This window comes from Dipodomys merriami, unplaced genomic scaffold (assembly GCF_024711535.1).
Source record: "Dipodomys merriami isolate MVZ:Mamm:240054 unplaced genomic scaffold, mDipMer1.0.p SCAF_362, whole genome shotgun sequence".
In the NCBI taxonomy this organism is placed as follows: domain Eukaryota; kingdom Metazoa; phylum Chordata; class Mammalia; order Rodentia; family Heteromyidae; genus Dipodomys; species Dipodomys merriami.
In genome coordinates, this window is record NW_027205182.1 from 1,064,630 (window position 1) to 1,090,513 (window position 25,884).

At 35.3% G+C, this 25,884-nt stretch overlaps 1 protein-coding gene across 1 annotated transcript in view; it reads right to left on the reverse strand.

Moving 5' to 3' along the window:
• Nucleotides 1–20,497, reverse strand: part of LOC138804423 (inactive N-acetylated-alpha-linked acidic dipeptidase-like protein 2) — a gene marked incomplete at its 5' end in the record, with an annotated part of 214,391 nt that extends 193,894 nt beyond the window's left edge. Inside the window, one exon of the mRNA XM_069988680.1 lies at nucleotides 20,351–20,497. Coding sequence (XP_069844781.1) covers nucleotides 20,351–20,497 — 147 coding nt within the window. The remainder of the gene's footprint in view (nucleotides 1–20,350) is intronic.
• Between the last annotated feature and the right edge of the window lie 5,387 nt (nucleotides 20,498–25,884).

Here is a 25,884-nt window from a genome sequence, read left to right on the forward strand (position 1 = left end):
TTCAGGAAGAGCAAAAATAGGAACACAGGAAATAACCTGCAAACTAAATTCTTCAATAGCCATTGATCTATATTATTGCATCGACATGATCGTTGTGAATTGGGCTCACCTCATCCAAAAATAGACTCTGTTGAGTAGTAAAGTCTTCAAGCTGAGATATCAAAGGAAATTTTACAATAAAATGTTTAAGGTCGTATTAATAGAGAAAATTTAGACAGCTAGATGAAGTTTAAAAAAAATGTGTTGATGGAAATTGTCCTGCAACAGGCCAAAAAAGCTTTATAAAAGCAAGGAATACCCAAAAGCCCACTGTCTTCCAAGTCCTCAGAAGCAACCAGCCCTACTTGGTGACCTCTCAACCTTGAACTTGTAGTCTCTGGACAGAGACGGTAATGTTTTTTTTTTTGTTGTTGTTAAAACATCTGATTTCTGGTTCTCTGTTATAGATACCCAAAACCTTAACAGACTAAAAATTATGCACTAAATCTATCTCAATGAACTATGTGAACTATTTGTCTTTCTAGACTCTGGGCACAAATGCAGTAGATAAAAGGTCTAGGAAAAATATCATCAACCCTCAGTGAACTATTAGGAAAAAAAAAGGAAATCAAATAACTTCATACTCCTGCTCTCTTAAATGTCATGAGAATGCTAAAGACAACAGGAAAGAGGAAAGACTATAGCCAGACACAAATGGATCTTCACAGTAATCCTAGCTACTTAGGAGGTTGAGATCTGAAGATTCAAGCTTAAAGCCAGCCTGAGCAGGTCCATGAAACTCTTTATTTCCAATTAACCACCAAAATCCAGAAGTGGATCTGTAACTCAAATGGTAGGTAGAGGGCCAGCCTTGGGGAAAAACTTGGCTGCTAAGGGATAGTACCTAGGCCTTGAGTTCAGCCCCAGTACTAGCATTAAAAAAAAAAAAAAGAAGTAAAAGATAGTAGTAGTTATTTATGGTACCATAAAGAATCGTTCACAGCAAACATGGAAAGTTGTTCAGACAACCATTTTCAGGTAATGTAGAGGATGATATGGTTGGTGAAAAGAAACAAGGTCTAGATGTGAAAGAATGCTGAATGGCATGAATGAGTAGTAATTATTAGTAATTAATTGGTGGCCATGATACAAACTCTTTAAGGAGAAAAATGAACTCAACTACATAGTACTGTCAAAAGTAGTACTTCTAAAAACTGACTGGAGTGAGAAATGAAAATAGCAAACAATAATATGAAGCATTAAGATGTTGGTAAGTAGAAGTATGGCTCAATTTGTACAGTACCAGCCTCAACAGAAAAAGCTCAGCACACATGCTTATAAAGCCCAGTACCAGCACCAGAAAATAAATCCAAATCAACACTTAGATTGAGGTGTTTATAACAATATTCCCTGTGAGTGGTATTAATACAAGTCTACATTTTGAAATAAATATGTTATTATATGGAAGTCTTTTTTTGTCAGTCATTGAGCTTGAACTCTGGACCTGGGTGTCCCTGAGCTCTTCAGCTCAAGGCAAGCACTCTACCACTTAAGCCACAGTGCCACTTCCAACAGAAGCCTTTAAAAATGGATTCTACCTGTTTCTTGGGTGATACTAGAAACTGACTCTGATTACTATACAAAAGTAATCTACATCATTTTTGGAGAGTGGTTTGAAGACTTAAATACCTGCTTTTATCTGAAACCACTATCTCTAAGTTATCACTGGATAGACATAGCTTCATTTTTTTTCTTGTTACTCAAGATAATTTTATCTACAGTATATGTATCTTTACTATCCAAGGAACTTTAAAATAGATATAACTGTAGGTACATTTAAATATTCATTTATATTTAAATGGATCACTCTGATATGCCACAGATAACCTTACTGTCTACAGAAATCTCTTGGCATTGAGCCTTGGCTTCATTTTATTGCCATTTATTTGTTTATGCTCATGCTTGAATGCTCTAATGAGATTATAAATCCCTTGAGGACTATGGATTATATCATTGCTTTATCTGTTCTTTGCAAATGCTATAGTATCATGAAGAATTATGATTAATATTCTTAAGGAAGAAAAGATGAAATTACTTTCCTGTTACCATACCTGTTTATTTCCACCTTCCCCAATCTGGATTTTTTTTTTTTTACAAATATATGCTTGCCTAATAAATGATTGTAAGAAATCTCTAAGTGCTCAGGTCTGATGTTTCTTTTTAACATAAGAGTTAGAGACTTTTTAAAGATTTAATATTATGTTATTATAAGGGTGATGTCAGAGGGGTTACAGTTACATAAATAAGGTAATAAGGCCATTTCTTGTCAAATATTGTTACACTCAACATTGTTTTATGTTTAACATAAATTAAATTCCATTCATTATTCTGAAAAAATTGTTTTACATTGCATCATATATGAAAAGCAGATATAATCTAATAATAAAACAGATGCATTGAATAGAATTTAGATTGAATAATCTATACCTGCACCCTCCACACTGAACTATCTACCCACCAACCAAAGCTGAAGTGTAATTTTTTCTTATGGCACTTTCTAAAAAATGATTTCAGAGAATGATAGAAAGCAATGTGGTGTGAGTCTATTTTTCTGTTGCCTTACAGGTTAATCATAGTGTAGTAATAGCACAAGCTATTTTGAAGGGTGGCATGCTCACTAGACAGAGACATTAATCATGTCTTGAGTCCCTTAAAAACCTGCACACCATCCATCCTTAAGCACACACATATACCTTTGTTCAGCACTAAAAGCAAATACCTGTAATGTTAAAATTATGTCTTTGGAATGATTAACCTTGATTTTTGCACACTTTTAGCTCAGATTCTTTTCATAATCCCCCTTTCTTCCTTTTCTTAGGATCTGTTCTGACCTTCCTGAAGGAGTTCTATATGCTATTTCCTTGCAGTAGTTTTGGGGAAAAAGTAGTGAGACTTTCATAAGGAAATCTCTGACACCTGTCAAGCTGGTTGTCACACATTTTCTATGTTCCAGTCTCAACATTTCAAACACTTCAGTGCTTCTTACATCTCAAGAATATGTGAGTATGCAGAAACACTCAAGCAGTGCTAAACTTAAACATAGAATCTTTTATGAATGCCATCTTGGCACTAACTAGTAAATTAATTACAAATTCATATTCTCTCATGGTTTGTCCTCAGGTTAAATTTGATGCCATATTTCCAATTTTTATTTCTGAAAGGAAAGTTCAATTTCTTGTTCTATGCTAATGTATTCATTTCCCAAAACTGACTTTATATTGAATATCTTTAAAAAAAAATCCACATCAGTAAACTACAGCTGAGCAAGTTAAATAAGATAAAATTGATTGGAACACAGATCTGTAGACTTTTTAAAAAATATACACTAACAGACAGTAAGAGTCACTTTAAAGAATACTTTGATCTCTATATAAAGGTTCTGAAATGTATCACCAGTGAGGCCAGTTTCTTTTCAGTACATTTCAGGGCTTTAAATATTTATACTTTGATCTAAACTTTATGGATAGGAATTTATCAAGACAAACTAGAGACAAGTACAACGATCAAGTCTAAAAATAGTCAATAAAATATTTTATGGTTTTATGGTAACTTCTAATTATGAGTAAATAATTATAATAGGCATGATGATACTCTACACTATTATCATGTTTTAAAATAATATGAAATACCATTAACATTCCTTAAAATAAATAAATATAAAAATATGGACACCACAAAAAATAAAAATAAAAAAGGGAGGGAAGAAGAGAGAGAGGAAGGAGAAGGAAGGAAGGAAGGAAGGAAGGAAGGAAGGAAGGAAGGAAGGAAGGAGGGAAGGAGGGAAGGAGGGAAGGAGGGAAGGAAGCAAAAAAAGGAAGGAAGAAAGAGGAAAAGGAAGAGAAGGGAGAAGAGAAAGGAGAGGAAAAGAAAGGTTAAGGTTTAGAAGTATCTTGAAACTATAATCAAAATACTAATAACATTGCTGTATGAATTTACTCACCCTTTCATTTAACAAATATAATATCAACTTAATTATCTTTCAAGTAAAGAATAGACTTATTTACTTTTCTGGTCTAATATTTTAGTTTTATTAGTCTACATGTTGTTTCTTTTGGCACGATAGAACCTAAATACCATGGCTAATGATAGAATATAAGGAACCTGAGTTAGTTGACCTGAATACTTAACATTTTCTACTTTCCTTTTAGTGTTTAAATCTAGAATTTACATTTTCCCATTAGGATTCAAACATATAAAGGTAATACCTCTCTGTCAAAAACATGCAAGATGTTGCATTGCTTGAAACATTTTACTACTCATACCCATACACTCTGTTGCTCTAAACACACAAACTACCATGTATGTGTTCATCAGGTCTGAAATGGAGCTGGTGGCAGACAGCACTGGAAGCAGAAGCTTGTTCAGTCATCCACATTCAGTAATGCATTCCTTTTTTTTTTTTTTTTTGGTGTCAGTGGTGGGGCTTGAACTGTGGGCCTGGGTGCTGTCCCTCAGCTCTTCAGCTCAAGGCTAGCGCTTTACCACTTGAGCTGCAGCAACACTTCCATCTTTTTCTGCTTATGTGGTACTAAGGAATCAAACCTAGGGCCTCTTGAATGCAAGGCAAGCACTCTACCACTGAGCTATCTTCCCAGCCCATGTATTCCATTTTTAGAAAGTCTTCTGCAATGAATTTTCCCTTAAAAGTATACTACCTAAACCAAATGTGTGTATACCATTGAAGACTCTTCATGATAGGCCAACTTGTTAGGTTTGTTTTTTTTTAATGTTCCCGTTAAGCCTGATATCTTTGAACAAATTTTCAAATTCATCTTGTATTACAGTATCTCCTAAGCTTCAGCCACAAAGCCACACTTTGTAAACCCAGTTTTTCACAATATACAAATGAAATTGCCAATGACATTTTAATAATTGGTTAGGTCTCTAGGTTTGTTAGTGACAAACATTTCACAAGTCTAATGTCTCTGAGCAGCTGTCTATAAGAAGTTAACTTTTCTACACTGGGACTATCATTTGGGAAACTGGACCTCAAGTTCTAGAGCGTAATTATTGTTTTTTACTTTTTATGGTTTGTAGTCCTTTAGCCTACTCAAAAAGACATATTTCAGCTAGCCAAAACTCTCCTTTTCGATACCCACTTCTCATTATCCTTATTTCTGAAATCTCAGATATGCTGATTAGGCAGCCCTTTCCCCAGGTCATTTTGTACATAAAGATACCATTTATTTCCCACTTTTACCCTCTTCTCAGTATTACATAAATACTGTACTATTTAGGCTTAAAATGCTCTCTCTGATAAGAGAAAATAGGGCCAGAATAATTTCAAGATGAAAGCTATTGATAACTTTGTAGTAATCTTATTCAACCACTTTGGAAAGTAGTATGGAGGTTCCTGAAAACACTCCACATAGAGCTCCCCTATGACCCAGCAATCCCACTTTTGGGCATTTACCCAAGTGATCACAAACAAGACCATACTAAAGCTATCAGCATAACTATGTTTATTGCAGCATTATTTACCATAGCTAAGATATGGAACCAACCCAGATGCCCCTCAGTTGATGAATGGATCAAGAAAATGTGGTATATATACCCAATGGAATTCTATGCCTCCATCAGAAAGAATGACATTGCCCCATTTGTTAGGAAATGGAAAGAGTTGGAAAAAATATTATTAAGTGAATTAAGCCAGACCCAAAGAAACATAGGTCCCATGTTTCCCTTATGCAAAAACTAGTATATGTCTGAGACAAGCAGAAAAGGTCAAATAAGTTGATGTTAGGAGAAATGAACCCCAAGATAAGGATTCAAATGTTTTTTTCTTTCTTGAGATTGTTTCTAACATATTTATATATATATATATATATATATATATATATATATATATATATATATATGTCCCTCCCCCACGGTATAATCCCTGTTTTCACTATATTTGATGTTGGTATAATTTGTGGAGGGGAAGGGAAAAAACAAATTGTTTAAATAGGGATATAGGTGGACCCATTGCAACAATGAGATGTACAAGACATTATGTCGAAAATGAACTTTACAACTTTGGCGGGGAGGCTGGGGAAATGGGAAGGGATAGGAAGGGGAAACAAAGAAGGAGGCAACAATGCTTGATAAGAAATGTACTCATTATCTTGCCCATGTAATTGTAACCCCTCTGTACAGTGTTTTCACAATAAATTTAAAAAAAAGAAATCAAAAGTCTGATAAACACTTTGTTCTCTTCCAGTAGAATCCTCTCTTCATTTAAAGAACAAAATAAGAAAGGAGACCAAAGACAATCATCTCTTTCTTGAGACTTAGAGAAAAGTCAGAACTTTCATTAGGAAGTAATAAGGATCATTATATGGCAAGTGTCCTTGGCTTTCATCTGAAGAATTTTTTTAATGTCTTAAAATTTTTGGGACTTAAGAAACATGTCATTCTTTGTAGTTCATACAGAAACGTTTGCTTATCTAAAAAAGAAGCCCAAGTCGGGGGTTGGGGGAGGTGGGAAAGAAGCCTGAGAACTTAGAAACTTTGGTTTATGTAAATGGTGAAAAATAACCCAGAAAATCTGTGACTCCAGACACAAATGAAGAGAAATGACAAAGGTATCAAGGCAAAGAAAATACAAGATATTTCATTGTTGGCCACAGCCCTCATTCAAACTGTGAACACTAGGTAAGTCCCTCCTTCTAGACTTCATTACTAAAGGAAGTTGGTACCAAAGTTCTTAACATTTTCGTTTGATGTTTTGAAAAAAAGAAGTTTTCTAAATTAGTTCTTCCAAATGTTTGTAGATCTAAAAATATTCAAAGAAATGTGGCATGAACACTGAATTAGAAGAAAAGAACTTGTCTGTTTTCTAGCTTCCAAAATTAACTTGGAAATGAAATTAGGAAACAGAGGATGGAATGTGGGCACACACACACACACACACACACACACACACACACACACACACACACACACACACACACACACACACACACACACACACACACACACACACACACCCAGCTGGTAGCTGTTACATAATGTGGACAATTCTCAAAGAAAGCATAAATAAGCCAAATAATCATCAAATCTGTTTTATTTTAATTAATTAAATTTAGTCCAATTGATTTAATTAAAGGTACGATTCTCTTGGATTTGTCAGCCTAAAGTGGATTTGTACCTTGATCCTCAGCACTGAGCCTCCTCATTGGCTAGGATTATAGGCGTGAACTACAGGTGCCCCAGCGTCATATCTGCATTTTATTTTATTTTTTGGTCAGTCATGGGGCTTGAACTCTGGGCCTGAGTGCTGTCCCTCGGCTCTTCAGCTCAAGTCGAGAGCTCTACCACTCGAGCTACAGCACCACTTCCGGTTTCCTAGGGGTTTATTGGAGATAAGAGTCTCATGGACTTTCCTGTGCTTTGAACCACAATCCTCAGATGTTAGCCTCCTGAGTAGCTAGGATTACAGGCGTGAGCCACGGGCACTCAGCTTATATCTTCATTTTTTTACATTTATGGAAGTAAATGGTCATATTTGGAATAGCTTAATTTTAGCTTGTTTTTGCATATTTTAATTCAGTCACTTGAATATCTGGAATGTAATTTTGGGTTTGATTCCTCAGCACCACATAAGCAGAAAAAGCCTGAAGTGGCGCTGTGGCTCAAGTGGTAGAGCACTCCCCTTGAGCTGAAGAGCTGAGGGACAGAGCCCAGGCCCAGAGTTCAGCCCCCAGGACTGCCACAAAGAAAACCCTTTTACTTAAAGTAGAACTTTTAAAGATAAACATACTATAAAAGGCATTTTACTTCATATTAGATGCAAAATGCATCTACACTAATACTAAAATTCTTCAGTCTCTGAACATTGCCAGCTTCTCTATACATATTTTTTTAACTACAAGCTTATTTTTGTTTGTGTTATTTGGTACTGGATCTAATATTTGCTGATTGTATTTGCTTAGGTATCATTCTACCATTTGAGCCATGTTTCTAGCCTAGTTTTATTTTAGATGAGATGCACAGTACCTCAGACTTTTCATCACTAAAGCTGGCCTTGAACTGTTAGCATCCAGATCTCAGACTTCTGGGTAACTAGGATTGCAGGAATGAGTACATAGCTCTTGGCTTTAGATGCTTCTTTTTAAAGTAATATTATTTTTTCTTACTTATTATGCACTAATTTATGTAATAATTAAATTATTTAATTATGGGTTATACATTCTGAATAGACACAAATTTATATAATAATTAAATTATGTAATTATTGATTTTAAATTCAAGGGTCATATGTAGATGCAAGGATCTCAGAGACTCCAGGCAATCATACCTCTGAATCTGAAAGAATAGAAGTGGACAAAGTTTAGAAAGGACTCTTTGAAGGGGAAGATGAAGAGATCCTTGAGTATTGATCATTATGAGTGAGAACTGTCTGCTCAGCCTGTGAGTCAACAACATGCTCTTACCTTGTAACTCACTTGACTGTTTATATCTCTGATTCCTAATCTAGACTGTTGGCCACTGAGAGGCAAAGTTCTTTTCTCCATATTTATGTTTTCTTGATTTCTGTATTCAGACAGAGAAATATATCACAACTGCTGGCTAACTACATATATAAGTTGATTCAACCAAATTATTAACAATCATGTTGGATTTGCCTTATAATCTTAACTTAAATGTTGACATTCTTTGTATGTTCTATTGATAAACTCTCTTGAAAGTGCTATAATTGAAGTGACCAAAACATGTATTATAAAATTGGTTCCCTTCTAACTGGGATAATCGAGGGACAATGCCTGAAACAGTGTAAGCTTTAAAACAGTGTTAGAGTATATGTGATTGGCATTTTTGATCCAATGATGGTCATTCAGAATATGTGATCTGATTTAGATTCTCAAGCAAGGAACACAGCTCTGGAAAGTTTGTTTTCTTGCAGCCATTGGAAAATAGTAGGCAATTTGAAATATAATCGTTTGAATTATCCATTTGAGTCTTAAGAGTTTCTCCATTCTGTGTATGTGTGTGTGACTTTTTTTCAATAACTGTCTCATATTTCAATTTCTTGTGTTTACTCCTCAGGCTCTTGGAAGCACACAGCCACTTTAATAGCATTCCCTCTGTGACAGGCATTTCATATATTGTACAATCAAAGCTTTTCCAGTCTGGTCTATAACTGTTGATTTGTTGATTGGGGTTTAACCTTCTCTTCTAAAGAAATGCCTTTAAGAAGCAGAATGCTGTGTAGAGCCAGAGTTTATGAGAGTATTATATTCTCTAGTCTGTGCGGTTTGTCAATTGAATGGGATGACAATACCTACAGATGGCCAGAAAAGACACACCAAGGTTTACACAGAATCACAATCAAGCTCACACACAAGAATCAATGCTGAACTCCTTGTCATACATGGTAAACTGAAGTAGACTCACTTAACTGAGTCAGATTCCTCAAATCAGCTTTGCTCCAAGCCCAGCAGTCATGAAATCAAAAGTATATTCATAGCTTGCAATCCTAAGTATTTAAGAGGCTGAGATCTGAGGATAGAGGTTCAAGGCCAGCTTGAGTATTGAAAAGTTTATCATACTCCCATTTCTAAAATAAAGCCATGCTGTAGGAATGGCTCAAGTAGTAAAATGATAGCCATGTAAACACAAGGAACAAGCATTAGACCTTCTATTCAAATCTCTATTCCAGTTAAGAACAAAACAAAATGTACTTTGATAACACTCCAGAAGATAAGCTTCTAGTAAAAAATTTAAAAAAAACACAAGATGCATTGGAGAAGGATGGGACATTCAAACATTGTAGGAAATCAGTGTTAGCTAATAGATACATTCTGCAGTTTACCTCATGCGATTTTTTAAAAGTTCTACTTTATATGAAAGATTTACATCAAAATACTGTCCAACAATAAAAGAAATGCAAATCAAAACAACATTGAGATTCTACGTTACCCCAGTTAGAATGGCTATAATCAAGAAATCTGGAGGGGATGTGGCCAAAAGGGAATGCTACTGCATGGCTGGTGGGAGTGTAAACTTGTTCAGCCACTCTGGAAACCAGTATGGAGGTTCTTCAAAGGACTACACATAGAGTTTCTCTATGGCTCAGCAATCCCACTTCTGGACATTTACCCAAACAATCACAAACAAGGCTATCCTAAAGCTTCCAGCACAAATATGTTTACTGCAGCATTATTTACCATATCTAAGATATAGAACCAACCCAGATGCCCCTCAGTTGATGAATGGATCAAGAAAATGTGGTAGATATAGATACAATGGAATTCTATGCTTCCAAAAGAAAGAATGACACAAGCCCATTGGTAAGGAAATGGAAAGACTTGGAAAAAATTGTATTAAGTGAAGTAAGCCAGACCCAAAGAAACATAGGTCCCGTGGTTTCTCTTATTTGTATTAATTAGTGTACATCTAGGATAATATTAGCAGATGAGCAGAATAGCTCAACAGCTATGCACATATGACTATATAAGATGATGCTAAGCGAAATGAACTCCAAGACATGGATGCAAGAGGTTTTATTTTGTTGTTCTCAATGTACTACATGATTTCTTTTTTTCTTTTGTGTTTTTCCCCCTATGGTTTATCCCTTTTTCATTGCCTTCAATTGTGGTACCCTGGTTATTGTATATATGTTTATGTGAACTAGGGAAAGAAGGGGAACAACAAAATGGTGAGACAAAGGACATAGGTTCATCTATGCAACAGCGATGCTCACAAGATAATATGTTGGAAATAATCTACAACTTGGGGGATATTGGGGAGGAAGAGGGAGAAAAACAAGGGAAGGGGTAACAATTTAGACAAGAAATGTAATCACTACCTTAGTTAAGTTGCTATAATCCCTCCATACATCACCTTGACAATAAAATTTAAAGAAAAAATACTGCCCAATAAGCCAGAAGTGGTGATGCATACCTGTAGTTCCACATACTCAGAGGAGGAAGTTAGGGAGATTTCATTTTGAGGCTATACAGAGAAAAGATGTTAGATCTCATTTTCACAAAAGCCCTGGGTTCAATCACAAGTCATAGCGTACAATGACAAAACAAAAAATAATAAAAGAAACAAAAATAACAACTCGTTGGTCCTCATTAGTAAAGAGTAGGTAAAGATAGGTCCTGCTCCAGGGGTATCCATGTAGATTAAATTAGGTGATACTTATGGAGTTGGCACTTAATTAACTAACAAAATTCAGAAGTAGAGCTGTGGTAGGGCAATGGCTCTCATCAAAAAAGCCATATGCAAACACATGAGTTCAGGCCCCAGTTCTAGTCCATGCGCACGTGCATGTGTGCATGCTCTCATGTGAGAGCATGCACACATGCACACACACGCAAACACACAAACACACACCAATGACAACTATTGTCTTAACATTTCTTTTTTTTCTGTGTTAATCTATAGCTACATGTTAAAGGGTACAATTAGTTTATTAATATGGGTTTAGGTCCTCACTAAAATTAGCCTTTAGGAAACTATCACTTGTCAATTTTAAGTGTAGCATCAAACAAAAATATCTGTTGTTACACAAAAAATATTAATCTAGCATTTTTTATGCTTATTCACCAAAACAAGACATTACAGAAAGCAGATGCAGAAACAGGAAAATCCAGCTGCATCTTGCTAAAAGTCTTTTGTAAGAAATTTGCAAAGATGAGAAACAAAACCACTCTTCTAATTTATTTGTTTTTGTCTTCTTTACAAATATGGTTATATTTTGTAAAATGTTCTTTACATATTTCATATTAAATTTAACTTGACTATCACTGTTAATTAATATTCATAAATTTAACAATAGATCATTAATAAATTAGGGATTCTTGTCATTTAAGTGGATAAATGAAAGTTAAATAAAAATTAATTCCTAATATGATAAATATTTGCATATATTATTCAGAAAACAAAATCTATTTTGGGGAATCAATTTTTAGAATTTTAGATGGTCAGATCAAAAATGGACAAGAACTTCCTCAAATGAAGCAAATTTGATCAGGAAATAATAATGCCATGTATCTTGGTACAATTTTTTCAGTGGTTTTGCTAAAATAAAGTACAAAGACTAGGCCAGAGAAGTGCCTAAAGAACCTTTCTTTCTGGTTGGCATAATTTGAAGTAGAAAAGATCTGAGTATTGAGTAGCTCAAGCTTATTATCCTAGCTGCCCAAGAATCTGAGGTACATAGGATCACAAGTAAGCAGCAAAAAGCTGGTCTGGTGTCATGATTCAGCTATTAGAGTGCTAGCAAAACAAACAAACTGGAGTGAGAATGAAGATATTAGTGCACTTATATATTGCACTACCCGCAAATTAATAAAAAATGAAACAAAAATTCTCATCTCAGAGTGAGTGGCATTGATTAAGTACATTTAGCACTTAGTATGGAGCACATTCTATCATATACTGCAAATCACTTGTAGAACACAGACAGAGTGAAACAGAACTCTACTGGTTATTATAATTGACATTTATACTAAAAATATCTATTAACTAAGCAAGGACAGGAGCAAGTTCCAAACAGAAAATAGTGATCTCCAAATAAAGTACAAATTCTTCTTCTATTTGGAATAAAGCATGATGCATCAACATGTAAACTATTTATTACTTTGATCCAAAATATGTATATATTTGTTACTGAGCTGTATTTTACTATATCTGCAAATATAAATGATCGGTTTTACTCCATAAAATTTTCCATGTCAAAGTCACACACATACATATGCACGCACACACATGTATGCATGCACACAAATACTTTCCTACATGCTGTTGAACATTGATTCAAGAATCTCAATTGGGAGGTGGTGGGATGGGAAGAGGAAACAAAGGAGGAGGCAACAATGATTGATAAGAAATGTACTCATTACCTTGCCCATGTAATTGTAACCCCTCTGTACGGTATTTTCACAATAATAAAAAAAAATAATCTCAATTGTCACTCAGGCCATCTAGCATGTAAGGAAAAGCTAATAAAAACTTTCAATACACTAATGCTACTTAGATTTATACCTATGATTTACTAAATGATATAGAAACAATGATATCATGAATTCAAATATATAAAAGCTATAATACCCATTCAGCCTATTATTATTTAAATGTCAAAGCTCTATTCTAGAGGTAAATTTGGTTTAAAGTAGAACGTTTCAAGCAAAAGAGCAAGAAATACGAGGTTAAGCAGAGTGAGGAACCAAAGCTTCTGTCTGTGGCATGAAGCTTGATAGGTTATGAATTGATCTCTTGATATACTAAGAGAGGGAGGCCCTCTGACATGGCCTACAGGGAATAACTAGAGCAATCTGGAGCAAAGAGTGAGTGAAACAGCTGGTAAGTGACAGAAGAAATGTGCCTTGGACCACCAGCCTGTCATAAATATTGCACTCTTAATCAGAAAGCATCTGTCTTTTTATTTCCTTCCCAGCCATCTCTGCCTCACGTTTAATCGATGCAGAATGCTTCTCTTAACAGGTGCACTAGTGTTTACAAATTTAAACCCTTATTTAAATGAAGCTTACAACCAGAGATGTTTCAATTAACAGCACAATACCTTAGAAAAAGGAATCACATTAACATTTGGGCAAATCCAAAGCTTGTTTTGCACTGGTGAAATTTTGTTAATAGAAAATTAAGAGTACAGATGCCACAAGGAGCTAAAGAAGACTGGAGTTTAAGTAATTTTAGAGAAACAATATAACTGAATGGGACTCACATAAAATATTGGAAAAAGATGTTAAAAATGTCAAGGTCCATTAAAAATAGAACAAATAATGTCCTGCCAACCTGTAAAAAAATTATTTTTATATCATTCACTTTTTCCCTACAGTATAGTTTTCCTCTTATCAAGATTTAATCATTAAAAAAGGGTTTATTATGTTATCCATGGCTTTGCGCTTCAGCTTCAGTTACATACAATTGATCATAGTCTGTAAATATTCAGTGAAAAATTCCAGAAAGAAACAATTCATTAGTTTCAAGTTGCATCCTTTTATTACTGATAGCATAGTGAGATTGGGAGCCAGGTTTCTTCATCCTGGCAGAGAGTGTAGCTCACTTCTCTGCAGTGTATCTGTACAGCCTACACTACTCTCCTATTGATTACCTAATTCTGTCAGTCATCAGGCTGACTGATGCTCTCACTGCAAAAGAGCTCAAGTAGTCTTTCTTTGATTTAACATTGGGTCCTAAATGTACAATAGTGTAATTGAGAGCTATATTACAGTATATTATCATTTGTCACCATTGTTATTCACTACCTGGAACCAGTTTGTTTTATCATAGTCATGTACGGAGAAACCAGTCATGCAGAGTTCAGGGGTCTCTGCCATTTCAAGCATGCATTAGGGTTCTGGAATGTTTCCCCAGTAGAAGGCTAATAGTCTCATATTTGTCCTTACATGGTAAAGAGCATATATTTTCAGAAATTCTAATATATACAACATAGCAACATGGGTTAAATTTTAGGTTATTCCTTCAAAATGTGGATAAAATTTGGTTACTTTAGAATACATATACTTTTGTGTGTGAAAGCAAGAGAATTGTTCATTGTAGATATTTGTTTAAAATGAGTACACATAACCTGAGTTTCAGTGGTTCATGCCTGTAATACTAGTTACTAGGTGGCTGACATCTAGAGGATCACAGTGCAAAACAAACTTGGTCTGCAGAATCTATGAGATCCCATTCTAAAATAAATAGCAAAAAGCTACACCAGAGGTGTGGCAGAACATCAGCAGGAATCATCCAGCAAATAGCATAAGAACCCTGAGTTCAAATCCTGGAACCGGCACCCCCCAAAAATGTCATAGATAATATAGAGAAGCCAAGTGAATATTGAATAAATCTTTAAAACCATAGCCTCTCTGTACTCTATTCTCTCTTTTTATTTATTTATTTTTACAGAAAGAGGAATTGAACAATTACTCTTCTTAACTAAAGTTTAATTTTCTATTTTTTTTTGGGGGGGGGAGGAATATCAGTATTGGGGATGGAATTGAGGGCCTTATAGTCTCCCTCACAGCTAGTGACAATCTGCTCACAGCTGGTGCCTTACCACCTGAGCCGCACCTCCAGTCTATTAACTGCACTCTTAGACAAACACCACGGCAGATTCTTTGGGAGAGATCATGGCAAACTTGGGAGAGTAATGTTCAGTCATCTGATTATTTCCATGGAAAAGGAGAACCCCAATATTTCCAAAATTTTATTTTTAATAAGCAAATTAAATTGGTGGACTGAATCTTGCCCTTGGGCTTCTAATTTGGAACCTTTTATGCAATAGTTTAAAATGTGGGCTGAGTGCCAAACAGATCTGAAGAGAGCTTCTGTGCTGACTGTTTAATGTCTTTGTGACCTTTAATATTAAATTCCATTTCATTTTCAGTGAAAAAGGAGTTAATGGTAGTAGCTGGATTATAACTTATAAAAGATTAAATTATAAAAGGTATACCTTGTTATAATAGCAAGCTCTCAATAAATGGTAGACATTGCCTAGATGAAAATAGAGAAACAGTTGGGAGCTGGTAGCTCATGCCTGTAATCCTAGCTATGCAGGAGGCTGAGATATAATACTCAAAGTCAGATGGAGCAGGAAAAAAGACACATCTCCAATTGATCAACAAAAAATCCAGAATGGAGCTGTGGCTCAAGTGGTAGAGTGATAGCCTTGAACACAAAAAGCTCAGGGATAATTCCCAGGCTCTCGGTTCAAGCACCAGTACCATCACTAAATACATAGATAGACAGAAAGACAGACTGACAGACAGACAGATTGAAAGTTTTCAAGTTAGAGAAATAGAGGCATGTAATTTGAAAAAGGATCTCTGTAGCTTGATGAATGATACACAGATACATGAAAACTCAGGGTTCCTAATTCCTAATGTACCCAGCTATCTTCCTATATTTTAATTGTAATTCTAATCGAAATTTGAAATAGGCTTTATCTTATAATAGTGTTACTACCCCAGCCTGTTTATGAGGGCCACTTTTTTGGAAGACTTTGTTCTATACTTTCACTTGAATAGTTAATATTTGAAAGCCTCAAGGCCATAATTAATGAAAGATGAGGAAAGACAGAGGAATTGTTGCAGATTAGGTAAGCTAAGTAGACAGGATAACTAAGCAGGCTAGATTAGATTTTGTGATGGAAATAGAGTATTAGTGAAAAATGCTGTTGAGTATTAATAAAGCCAATGAACTAAAGCAGTTTAGTTTAAAGCATTATACCTCTTGGTAGTTACACTATGGTTCTGTAGGTTTTCAGGCTTAGGAGATGCTAATAAATGACAGGTAGCTCTTTGAAATATTTTTGTAATTATTCTATATATCTAAAATTATCTCAAAATAGAAAGTCAAGGAACTGTATTTCCCCAAAGTCTCTTAAGTAGACTATAGGTACTGTTAGTGGTTTGGGAGGGCACAAACTTCACAAATTTGAAATGTATTGTAATATTGAAGTTAGTTATTATGATCCTTACAGAAATCCTTTTACTCTCTTACTGTACATTCTTCAAAGCACACCTATGCCTCAAACTTGGAACCAGTCAGTTAGTAGCTGGTGGCCTTTGTGTCTTGGTAGATATTTATTTAGTATCTGGGGACAATTTACCACAACCAGTAAGTATACATTCAAGTTGTTGATGTTTTGTTGCTTGTATTTATTGAATTAGCATTTTTGTGGTTATCTTTGTGTTATAGCGTATATTCTTCTCACAGCCATGCATCAATAGCTTCAGAGATTTGTAGGGGTATAAAATTTGAGACAGAAATGTTAATGAATTATCTCTGAATTGCCAACACAAATGTAAACTGAGAAGAGTAATCAATTAAAAGGAGAAATTGCAAGTATGTACTATCGAAAAGCTGAGTTTAAATGATTTGTTACATATGTATGTTGTTTGAGAAGGAACTTTGTAAAAAATAGCTGCAAGAACAATGATGTTTTCTTCAATGGCATTTCAACAGAATGTTTCAGGACATATTTTGTAAAACTAAGGATATGGATTAAAAAAAATGACTACCACAGACCTTGTGTCCAGAAACCTAGACTTAGTTGTGTAAACTTGGAAAATAAGTTAAATTCTAAAAGTTTTAATATTCTCACTAGAAAGTTGGGGTAAGAAAATACTTAAATCACAGCAGTAGTGAAAATTAAAAATACATAATACTTAGAACAAACATGAAAGTTTCAAGTGTCTTACAAGAAGAAATATTGTTATTGCTTTTATTGTTATTGCTCCTGTATTATTGTGACATATTGGAAAAATTACCTGTAACAATGTGCATTATAAAAGAATTGAAAAATTATATTTTAACATTCAAGCAAATTAATGATAGGACTCTAATTTCCTTAACTTCTTTACTAATTGACATAATATAAATATTATTACCACAGATAAAATTCTTCTATAGTTACAATTCCTCATAAAAGCTGTATCCAAGTATTTTGCTATAGGCTAACCCAGAAATAAAGGTTAGTATTTGTTCTTTGGGGATTTCACACAAAATCTTCTCATCCTAAGCATTCACATTTTGTCAGGGAAAAATCCATTAAATAATTCTCTCAATCTTTGCTACTCATTAGGCTAAAATCTGAGGACCAACTTTGAAGCCAGCACAGGCAGATGAACCTGTGAATCTCTTCTCTCCCATTAACCTGCATGGGAAATGAGGATCTGACTAAAGTGGTGAAATACCAGCCATGAGCCAAAAAACCTATAGGACAGCACCAAGGCCCTGAGTTAAGCCCCAGTACCCAGTACACACACACACACACACACACACACACACACACACACACACACACACACACACACACACACACACACAATTCTCTCTACAAAATCAGTATGAACAAGGTTATTTTTCATAAATGATTGGGTCTCTTTTTAGCTACTTTTACAGAATGGTAATAAAAATATTTTTGATGTTGAGAGTTACATGTTTGGGTGTCACTGGAATATTTGATTAGCTCCTTCAGACTAAGCCAGATCAGCACAGTGTTGTGAGTTCTCACCACATCACCAGGCCTTGTTTCCAAATCTTCTCCTATTCACACCTGAGATCCACCCACTGTTGTTCATCAGATGACATCTTAGGAAATTTGTTAATTGTCAATTGTTAATAAGCTCCTCCCTTGCCAGGATGTGTCTTAATCTTAAAAGTTGGAAATTTTCCACCAATACGTTGTCCTGCAGTCAAATAATAACCACTGCAATGGTCATAGCTGACGGAGCCACAATCTGAGCTCAACATTATCTAATGCTCAGTTTCATTTAAACCTCACCATAGTTCTATGAAGTAGATTCCTAAGTACACCCAAGAATCTCGTTTGTAAAATTATGCTGAGCAAAGTCCAATACTTTGCCTACAAAGTGTCAGAGTCAGAATTTTGTCCAATTCCCAAGGCTATACTAGATTAGTTCTAAATTCTTGGCAGAAAAGTATAGCAAAATGAATTAGACACATGGAAAAACTGCTGGTGTTCAACTTGCTAATGAGATAGGAGCTGAAACATTGGGATGGAGGAAATGATACGAGGTATTAGAGATATATCAGGCAGGAAAATTGAAAATGACTTGATTTCTGAATTCACTGGAGATTTCACAGGAGAAGACATACCTCTCCAACTGTGCTTGTTTTTAACAAATGGCATGTTAAAATCCTAACATACAAAGCCAGACAAGTCCAGAAAAATAATCTTTCTTATTTCCTATAATTCATCTCAGCACAACAGGTTTCATACATAGTTTCTCCATTTCATGAGTTTGGGTTGTCATTATTATATATTATGTGTTATGTAATAGAGTTAGTGAGGATTGACTATTTCCATGGCATTTAAAAGGGAAGGGCCGAGAGGATGGCTACAGAGAAATGTGAACTAAAAGTTGCTAAAAAGCTACTATGTAACTAGAATCAAGATTTCCACAGATCATGGAAAGACATTCGGCACATCACTATTTCAAGAGCAATATAGGCTTCACTCAGTTAAATAGTCATAATTATTTTAATGTAAAAATTATTTCAAACTGACTATTCTCTAAACCTTCAAATAGTTCTCAATAATGTGTGACCAATTTGTAAAGGAAGATAAAATATCCCAAAAGATTTATATTTATACTCTACAATGATAGAATTGTGAGATGAAAAGTAATGACATTTATCCCATGGATGAACACAAGCTAATTAAGATAAATCATACTTTCGAAATATTTCTTGGGATTAAGATGGTGGTTTCCTTCTTCAGAAACTGTCATCTCACTTAATATAATTTTTTCCAAACCTTTCCATTTCCTAACAAATGGGGAAATGTCATTCTTTCTGATGGAGGCATAGAATTCCATTGTGTATAAGTGAAGTAAGCCAGGCCCAAAGAAGCATAGGTCCCATGGTTTCCCTTATTTGCAATATCTAGTATAGGTATGAGTCAAGCGGAAAAGGTCAGATAATGTGATGTTAGGAAAATTAACCCTTAAATATGTATTTTAATGTTTTCGTTTCTTTCATGCATGTGTTTCTAACGCATTTATAAGATTATTTCTTTGTTGCTTTGTATGTCCCTCCCCCACAGTGTAACCCCCGCTTTCACTATATTTGATGTCAGTATAACATGTGGAGGAGATGGGGACAAACAAGTCGTTTAAGGATTCAGGTGGACCTGTTGCAACAATGAGAAGTACAAAATGTCATGTCAAAACCAACTTTACAATGTCGGTGTGGGGGGGGGAGGGGGGTATAATTGGGTGGGGGGAGGGGGGAGGCTGGGAAGGGAGGTGAAGGGTAAACAAAGGAGGAGGCTGCAATGCTTGGTAAGAAATGTATGCATCATCCTGCCCATGTAATTGTAGCCCCTCTGTACAATATGTTCTCAAATAAAATAAAATAAAATTAAAAAAAAAAGAAACTGTCATCTCTTTTTCAAGCAAGCAAACTATTGACAGATCTTGGGTGGCTCATTCACCAGGCTCCCATAACATAAAGCTGATGAAATGCATTTTCCCTCAGGCCAAGAATTGAAGATCTATGGCCTATGTCATCTGTTTCTGTGAATACCAAAGATTACAATTATGTTTTGATGTTAATCCAACGACTACAAATTTCTGGTTGCAAAGCATACTGTGAAAATGTGAGTGACAGCATAAATCTTTTCCAAATTGAATTCGACACAATTGGAAAGAGCTGATGTTTTCAAATATTGTTAAAAGTCTCTGAACAAGAATAACTCTCTTATTGAAGCCACTTTCTAGAGTGACCTGTTTGGTATGACAGACCAGAAGCCATAATGAAATTGAATTCCTCCCAACTGCTTCACTGCCTATGACTGTGTTACATTGCTTAGAACAATCACCTCCAAGGCCTTCTTGTCCTCATACATGAACTGCACAGTAGGAATTCCAAGATCGTTGATGAAGTACTGGGCATCACCGTGGATCTGTACAGAACTGACATTGTTCTCCCAGCAATGTGCTCTTCTGGTACAGTTGAACTTAATTTTCTGAAAAAAAAAATTAAATGTTTAATGGGTATTATGTTTTGCAGGCAATCTCTAAGTCATTGCTGCTCAATATGGTCCATGGTTCAGAGCATTAGTGTAGCGGGGGAGTGTAATACTTAAAACCTACATTCAGAACTACCCTGTAATAGCACTCAGACATTTATCCACAGAAGAGTAAGTCAGAAAATGATAGAAACAATGTACCATACTCTTTACAAGTGTCCAAGCTTTACAAAGAGCCCGGATGAGCCACAACTGGATAATGTATCAAGAATGGGTCATATACACACATATAAATTCTTGTATGTATATATATATATATATATATGCTACATATATATCATTACATAACATACACACAAAAATGGAATATTATTAACCAAGAAAGAATAAAATATAAAACAGATGGGTCTGCCATCCATTACATTATATGGAATATATTATATGGAATCCACTATAGTAAGCAAAGTAAGCCAGATTCAGAAATAATTTTTTTTTTTGGTTGGTCGTGGGGCTTAAACTCTGGGTTTGGGCGCTGTCCCTATGCTCTTCAGCTCAAGGCAAGTGCTCTACCGCTTGAGCCACAGCACCACTTCCGGTTTTCTAATGGTTATTGGAGATAAGAGTCTCACGGAGTTTCCTGCCTGGGCTGGCTTTGAACTGCGATCTTCAGATCTCAGCCTCCTGAGTAGCTAGGATTACAGGCATGAGCCACCGGTGCTTGGCAGAAAGAAAATATTGTACGTGTTTTCTCCTTTAGAAACACTAAACCTAAGGCAGAAATATGTGCGTTCACACCTAAGCGTGACACATGAACACACACACACACACACACACACACACTTATATATATACCTATGGACACGCACGTATATGAACATCACATATCGTTCTGAGCACAGACTATGCAGGTAAGAAACCTGATAGGACCCGTTGAAACAACTTGTAGGGGAACAAGAATGACTGTGAGGGAGTGGACAGCTGTGTGGTGTGTAGGAGCTAACAGGTGGGGTAGGTGACAAGAGAGAAGAAAGGAGAGCAATATGGTCACAGTGTGGAAATGCAACTGTGAAGCTGGCTGAAACTGGTTTGGGAGAGGGGAGAGTAGGGGTAAATAAGGGGGGACTCTAATCAAGTTGTGTTTATATATATATATATATATTTATGCATACATATGAGTATATATAAATGCTCATATTAAAAATGAATCCCCTTGCATACCCAATTGATGCTAATAATAATAAATAAAATGTATGGCTAAGGAAACATGCAAGTGCTCAGTGTTTTGTGTGGTGGACATGTTTGGAGTTGGAGGCAGGACTATCGAAACCCTGTTCTGGGGTCCTGATACTCACCAAATTGTGACAGGCTTTGGCCAGTCATGGTTGCTGATTTCGCTTTTGAAGTATTTTATTGTACGTGTATTTTGAACAGAACAATTTTAGCTTAATTTTTTTTAAAAAGGAATTTTGACTCATAAATGTTATACTTAGAAGTTTTTCTATTAAAGGATAGAAAAGTAGCATGTAACTCTATTCTGAAAATATTTTTCCTCAAACTATAGACCAAGCAAGGAAATTCATGCCTATCATCTCAGCTACTCAGAGCTATCTAGAGAATCATAGTTTAAGAACAGTCCAGGCATAACATTTTGAAGACTCCATGTAAACCAATAAATCTGACCTCTGTTCTATTGTAATAATTATGCAGGAAGAATGAGTAGGATCTCAGTCCAGGCTAGTCTGAGTAAAAATGTAAGACTCTATTTGAAAAAAGTCACCAAAGCAAAAAAGGCTATAAGCATGATGCAAGTAGTAGCCCAACTACCTCGTAAATGCAAATCCTAATACAACCAAAAACATAAATGATAAATAAGTAAATTATTTTTGAAAGAGCCTACAGAAAGAAATCCTTCATTAAGTTATATGTACAGAGAAGCAGCCATAGAGAAGGGAAACTTAAGTCTGTGCCTCTGTATGTGTGTGTGTGTGTGTGTGTGTGTGTGTGTGTGTGTGTATGTGTACCAGCTCTGGGCCTTGATGTCAGGTCCTGGGCACTGTCCCTTAGCCTTTTACACTCAAGGCTAGCATTCTACAATTTGAGTCACAGTTCCACTTTGGGCTTTTTGCTGGCTAAAAGGAAATAATAGGAAATAAGTCTTCCCAGGCTGACTTTGAACAGAACTCTTCTGATCTTAGTTTCTTGAGTGACTGGAATAACAACTGTGAGCCTTTCAGGCCTAGCTAGGTATTTCTTTTTTATTTTATTGTAAAGGTGATGTACAGAGGGGTTACAGATACATAATGAGTACATTTCTTATCCAACAGTGTTACCTCCTCCCTAATTTTCTACCATTTTCCCTCCCCTTGACTCCACTTATTCCCCAAGTAGTAAAGTTCATTTCCAATATAGTGTCTTATGATTATCACTATCGCATTGGTTCACACTTTGTCTTTTGCCTAAGTAGCATTGTCTAGCTTATAAAAACAAATGCTTTACTTTGCAAAAAATAATTAAACATTAAATACTATGAAAGGCTTACTATTTTATTATCTTTTTAATATTTTTATATTGTAAGGTTACTGTACAGAGGAGTTACAGTTACATGAGTAAAGTAATGAGTACATTTCCTATCGAGGATTGTTACCCCCTCCTTTGTTTTTCCCTACTATCCCTCTCTCCCCACCTCCCCAAATCCTCCCCCCACCTCCATCAAGTTGTAAAGTTCATTTTCAACATAGTGTCTTGTACAACTCATTGTTACAGTGGATCATCCTATATCCTTGTTTCAGCATTTTGTTATTTCCCTTCCCCTCACCAAATTAGAAAAATGTATATGCAAGATGCATTCACCAGAATCAAATACAGTGACAACAGAAGTTATACCATGGAGGAGGAACATACAAAAGAAACAAAAAAAATCATATAGTACATTGAAAACAACAGCAACAAAGAGAAACTTCTTATGATTAATTGTTATCTTTAAGTAGTGGTACAAACTGTTTTAATTCTACATGTCAGTGTATGAGTTGAATGTATCCTAATCAAATATCTCCCCTTCCTTCATTCTCTCCTATCTCCTCCAACCTCATCCATCCCTCCAAGTTACTTCATCCATGTTCACATATGTACATTGAATATTATGACTCACCCAGCCTTCTTCTCTCCATTTGTCTATTCCCCTTCCCATAACTCTGCCCCCCAACACATGCTCTGGCTTCCTACTATTCATTTTTTATTAAACTGTAAAAACAAGTTTTTTATAGCTAGCATTATTAAAAATGCCTTCTTTAAGTTGTTCTGAAATCTAGAGTCTATGCACAATGCAGGCATCCTAGTCATGAGACAGAAGAAACCTAGTTTCCCAGGCAGTTGCTGTGGGTCATGGGTATAACATTTACTGTCAGGCATGAGGTAGGGCTCAGGGCATCTTGTCTCTGAATCATTACACTGACTTTGTTACTTTGCATGTTCCTTTACCATGGTATCATTCTGAAAATAAATTCAAATATATCCTTTCAAAACACTTGAAGGTCAAAGTGTGGTACCATGCACTGAAAATGATCCTATCGGAAGAGACTAGAGGATGGAAGAATGGAGAGTTCGAGGTCAGTCTGTGTTGTACAGCAAGATGTTGTCAGGAAAAGGAGAGAAAAAAGAAACAAACAATGACACACTTATAAGGTGCAGATTAATATTAAGAATGTCCCTGATTGAGGTCAGGGACCTATGAATTTAGGACCCTATATTGCTGCAATATTGTATGTCATTAAAATCAGGGTTGAGGGGGGAGATGGGAAGAGATGGGAAGGGGAACAAAGGAGGAGGCAGCAATGCTTGATAAGAAATGTACTCATTACCTTGCTCATGGAATTGTAACCCTTCTGTATGGTATTTTTCACAATAAAAAATTAAATAATAATAATAAAAAATTAGGATTTGATAGAATCTGGTATTTATTTTGCTAAATGCCTAGGAGATGAAATGGAAGATCATTATTTAAGTGTTCTGCATTTTCTTTTTTAAGGTAGCATCTGCAGCTTTTGCAGACAGTACGGACACTTAACGCCAGTTTTAATACAGAGTTGACTTCCAATGATTTTGTATAAATAACTCACTAAATACATTGGAGCTCCTTAGCTACTCTCCTTAGACAGATTTTTGTTCTTTACAGAAAAAAATGGCATGTATGAAAAAGCTGACAACTCAATTCTACCCTATGTGTCTGTCAAAGAATTAACTTGTTAAAATAAACATATTTATTTAAGTACAGACATTGATATAATTTTCATTTTGTATTAAGTGCAAAAGAAAACACCAGGTTCATTTGCAGTATTCAAATCCTAGTTAATGACATAAAACAGATCAAATGTTCCCTGGACACCATTCGGTCAATTTGAATGAGAAGATTGAAGATTAGACACTACTGACACATTCTTTAAAACATTCAAATTCAACTAGAAAAAAGAAAACAGAAGTACCATAAAGTATTCAGAAAAATATGTGTTCTTAACATGTTATAATAATGCTTATTATGTTTAATAAATAGAAATTCTTTATATATAGTCTAACACTTTGGAGTATATCTTCTCTGAGAACACTCAAGATCATTCTATGCCCTCCAAAGTGTATATAAAACTCCCATGGGTGTAAAAACATCAAGAATTTAAATATTACCAGATGTCTAAAATATCTAGCGCTAATGCTTCTCATATATTTGTCTCTAAAATAATTATTTTTTCTTCTCTTCTCTTTTTATTTTCTTTACTCTTTTCTTCTTTTCTGATCTTTTCTTCTTCTTTGTTTCTAACAATATTTCTAATTTATCCTCAACATTTTTTTTGGATTAGGACATTCTATATAAAACCAGTATGGATTTTCTTCAAATCTCTCTGCTCTTAGTATAACTTGACTTTAATATTTTCATTTCATTCTATTTTCATGGTTACTTCTAGCTACAACATTATTTACAGGAAACTAGAAAGGTCATATCTGGCTTTCAGGATTATATTCTTCTTCCTTACTCTAGTTGGTTGTATTTCATCAATTTTCTGAAAACTCCTTTTCCAAAAATTTCTACTGCTACTTCTGTCCTGTATGAACTCCTTTAGTAAATCAACTAAAATAGTGACAGTGTATTACCAAGAGAGAATTAAACTTATTCTTCTGAAGGTTAGAAGCTATGAGACTATGTATGTAGTGCTAAATATGGATTGTTTACAGAGATGGGATAGGAGCGAATTGGATGATCCAAGGGTAGTTAGGGCTATTGATTCATGAGGTCTTGTCAGAGTCAAATCCAATTGGATGCTATGCCTTCAAGGAAGCCTGTGCAAGGTTAGAGGCTCCAAAGATGACACAGAGATCTCTGGGTCATCCTTGGAGCC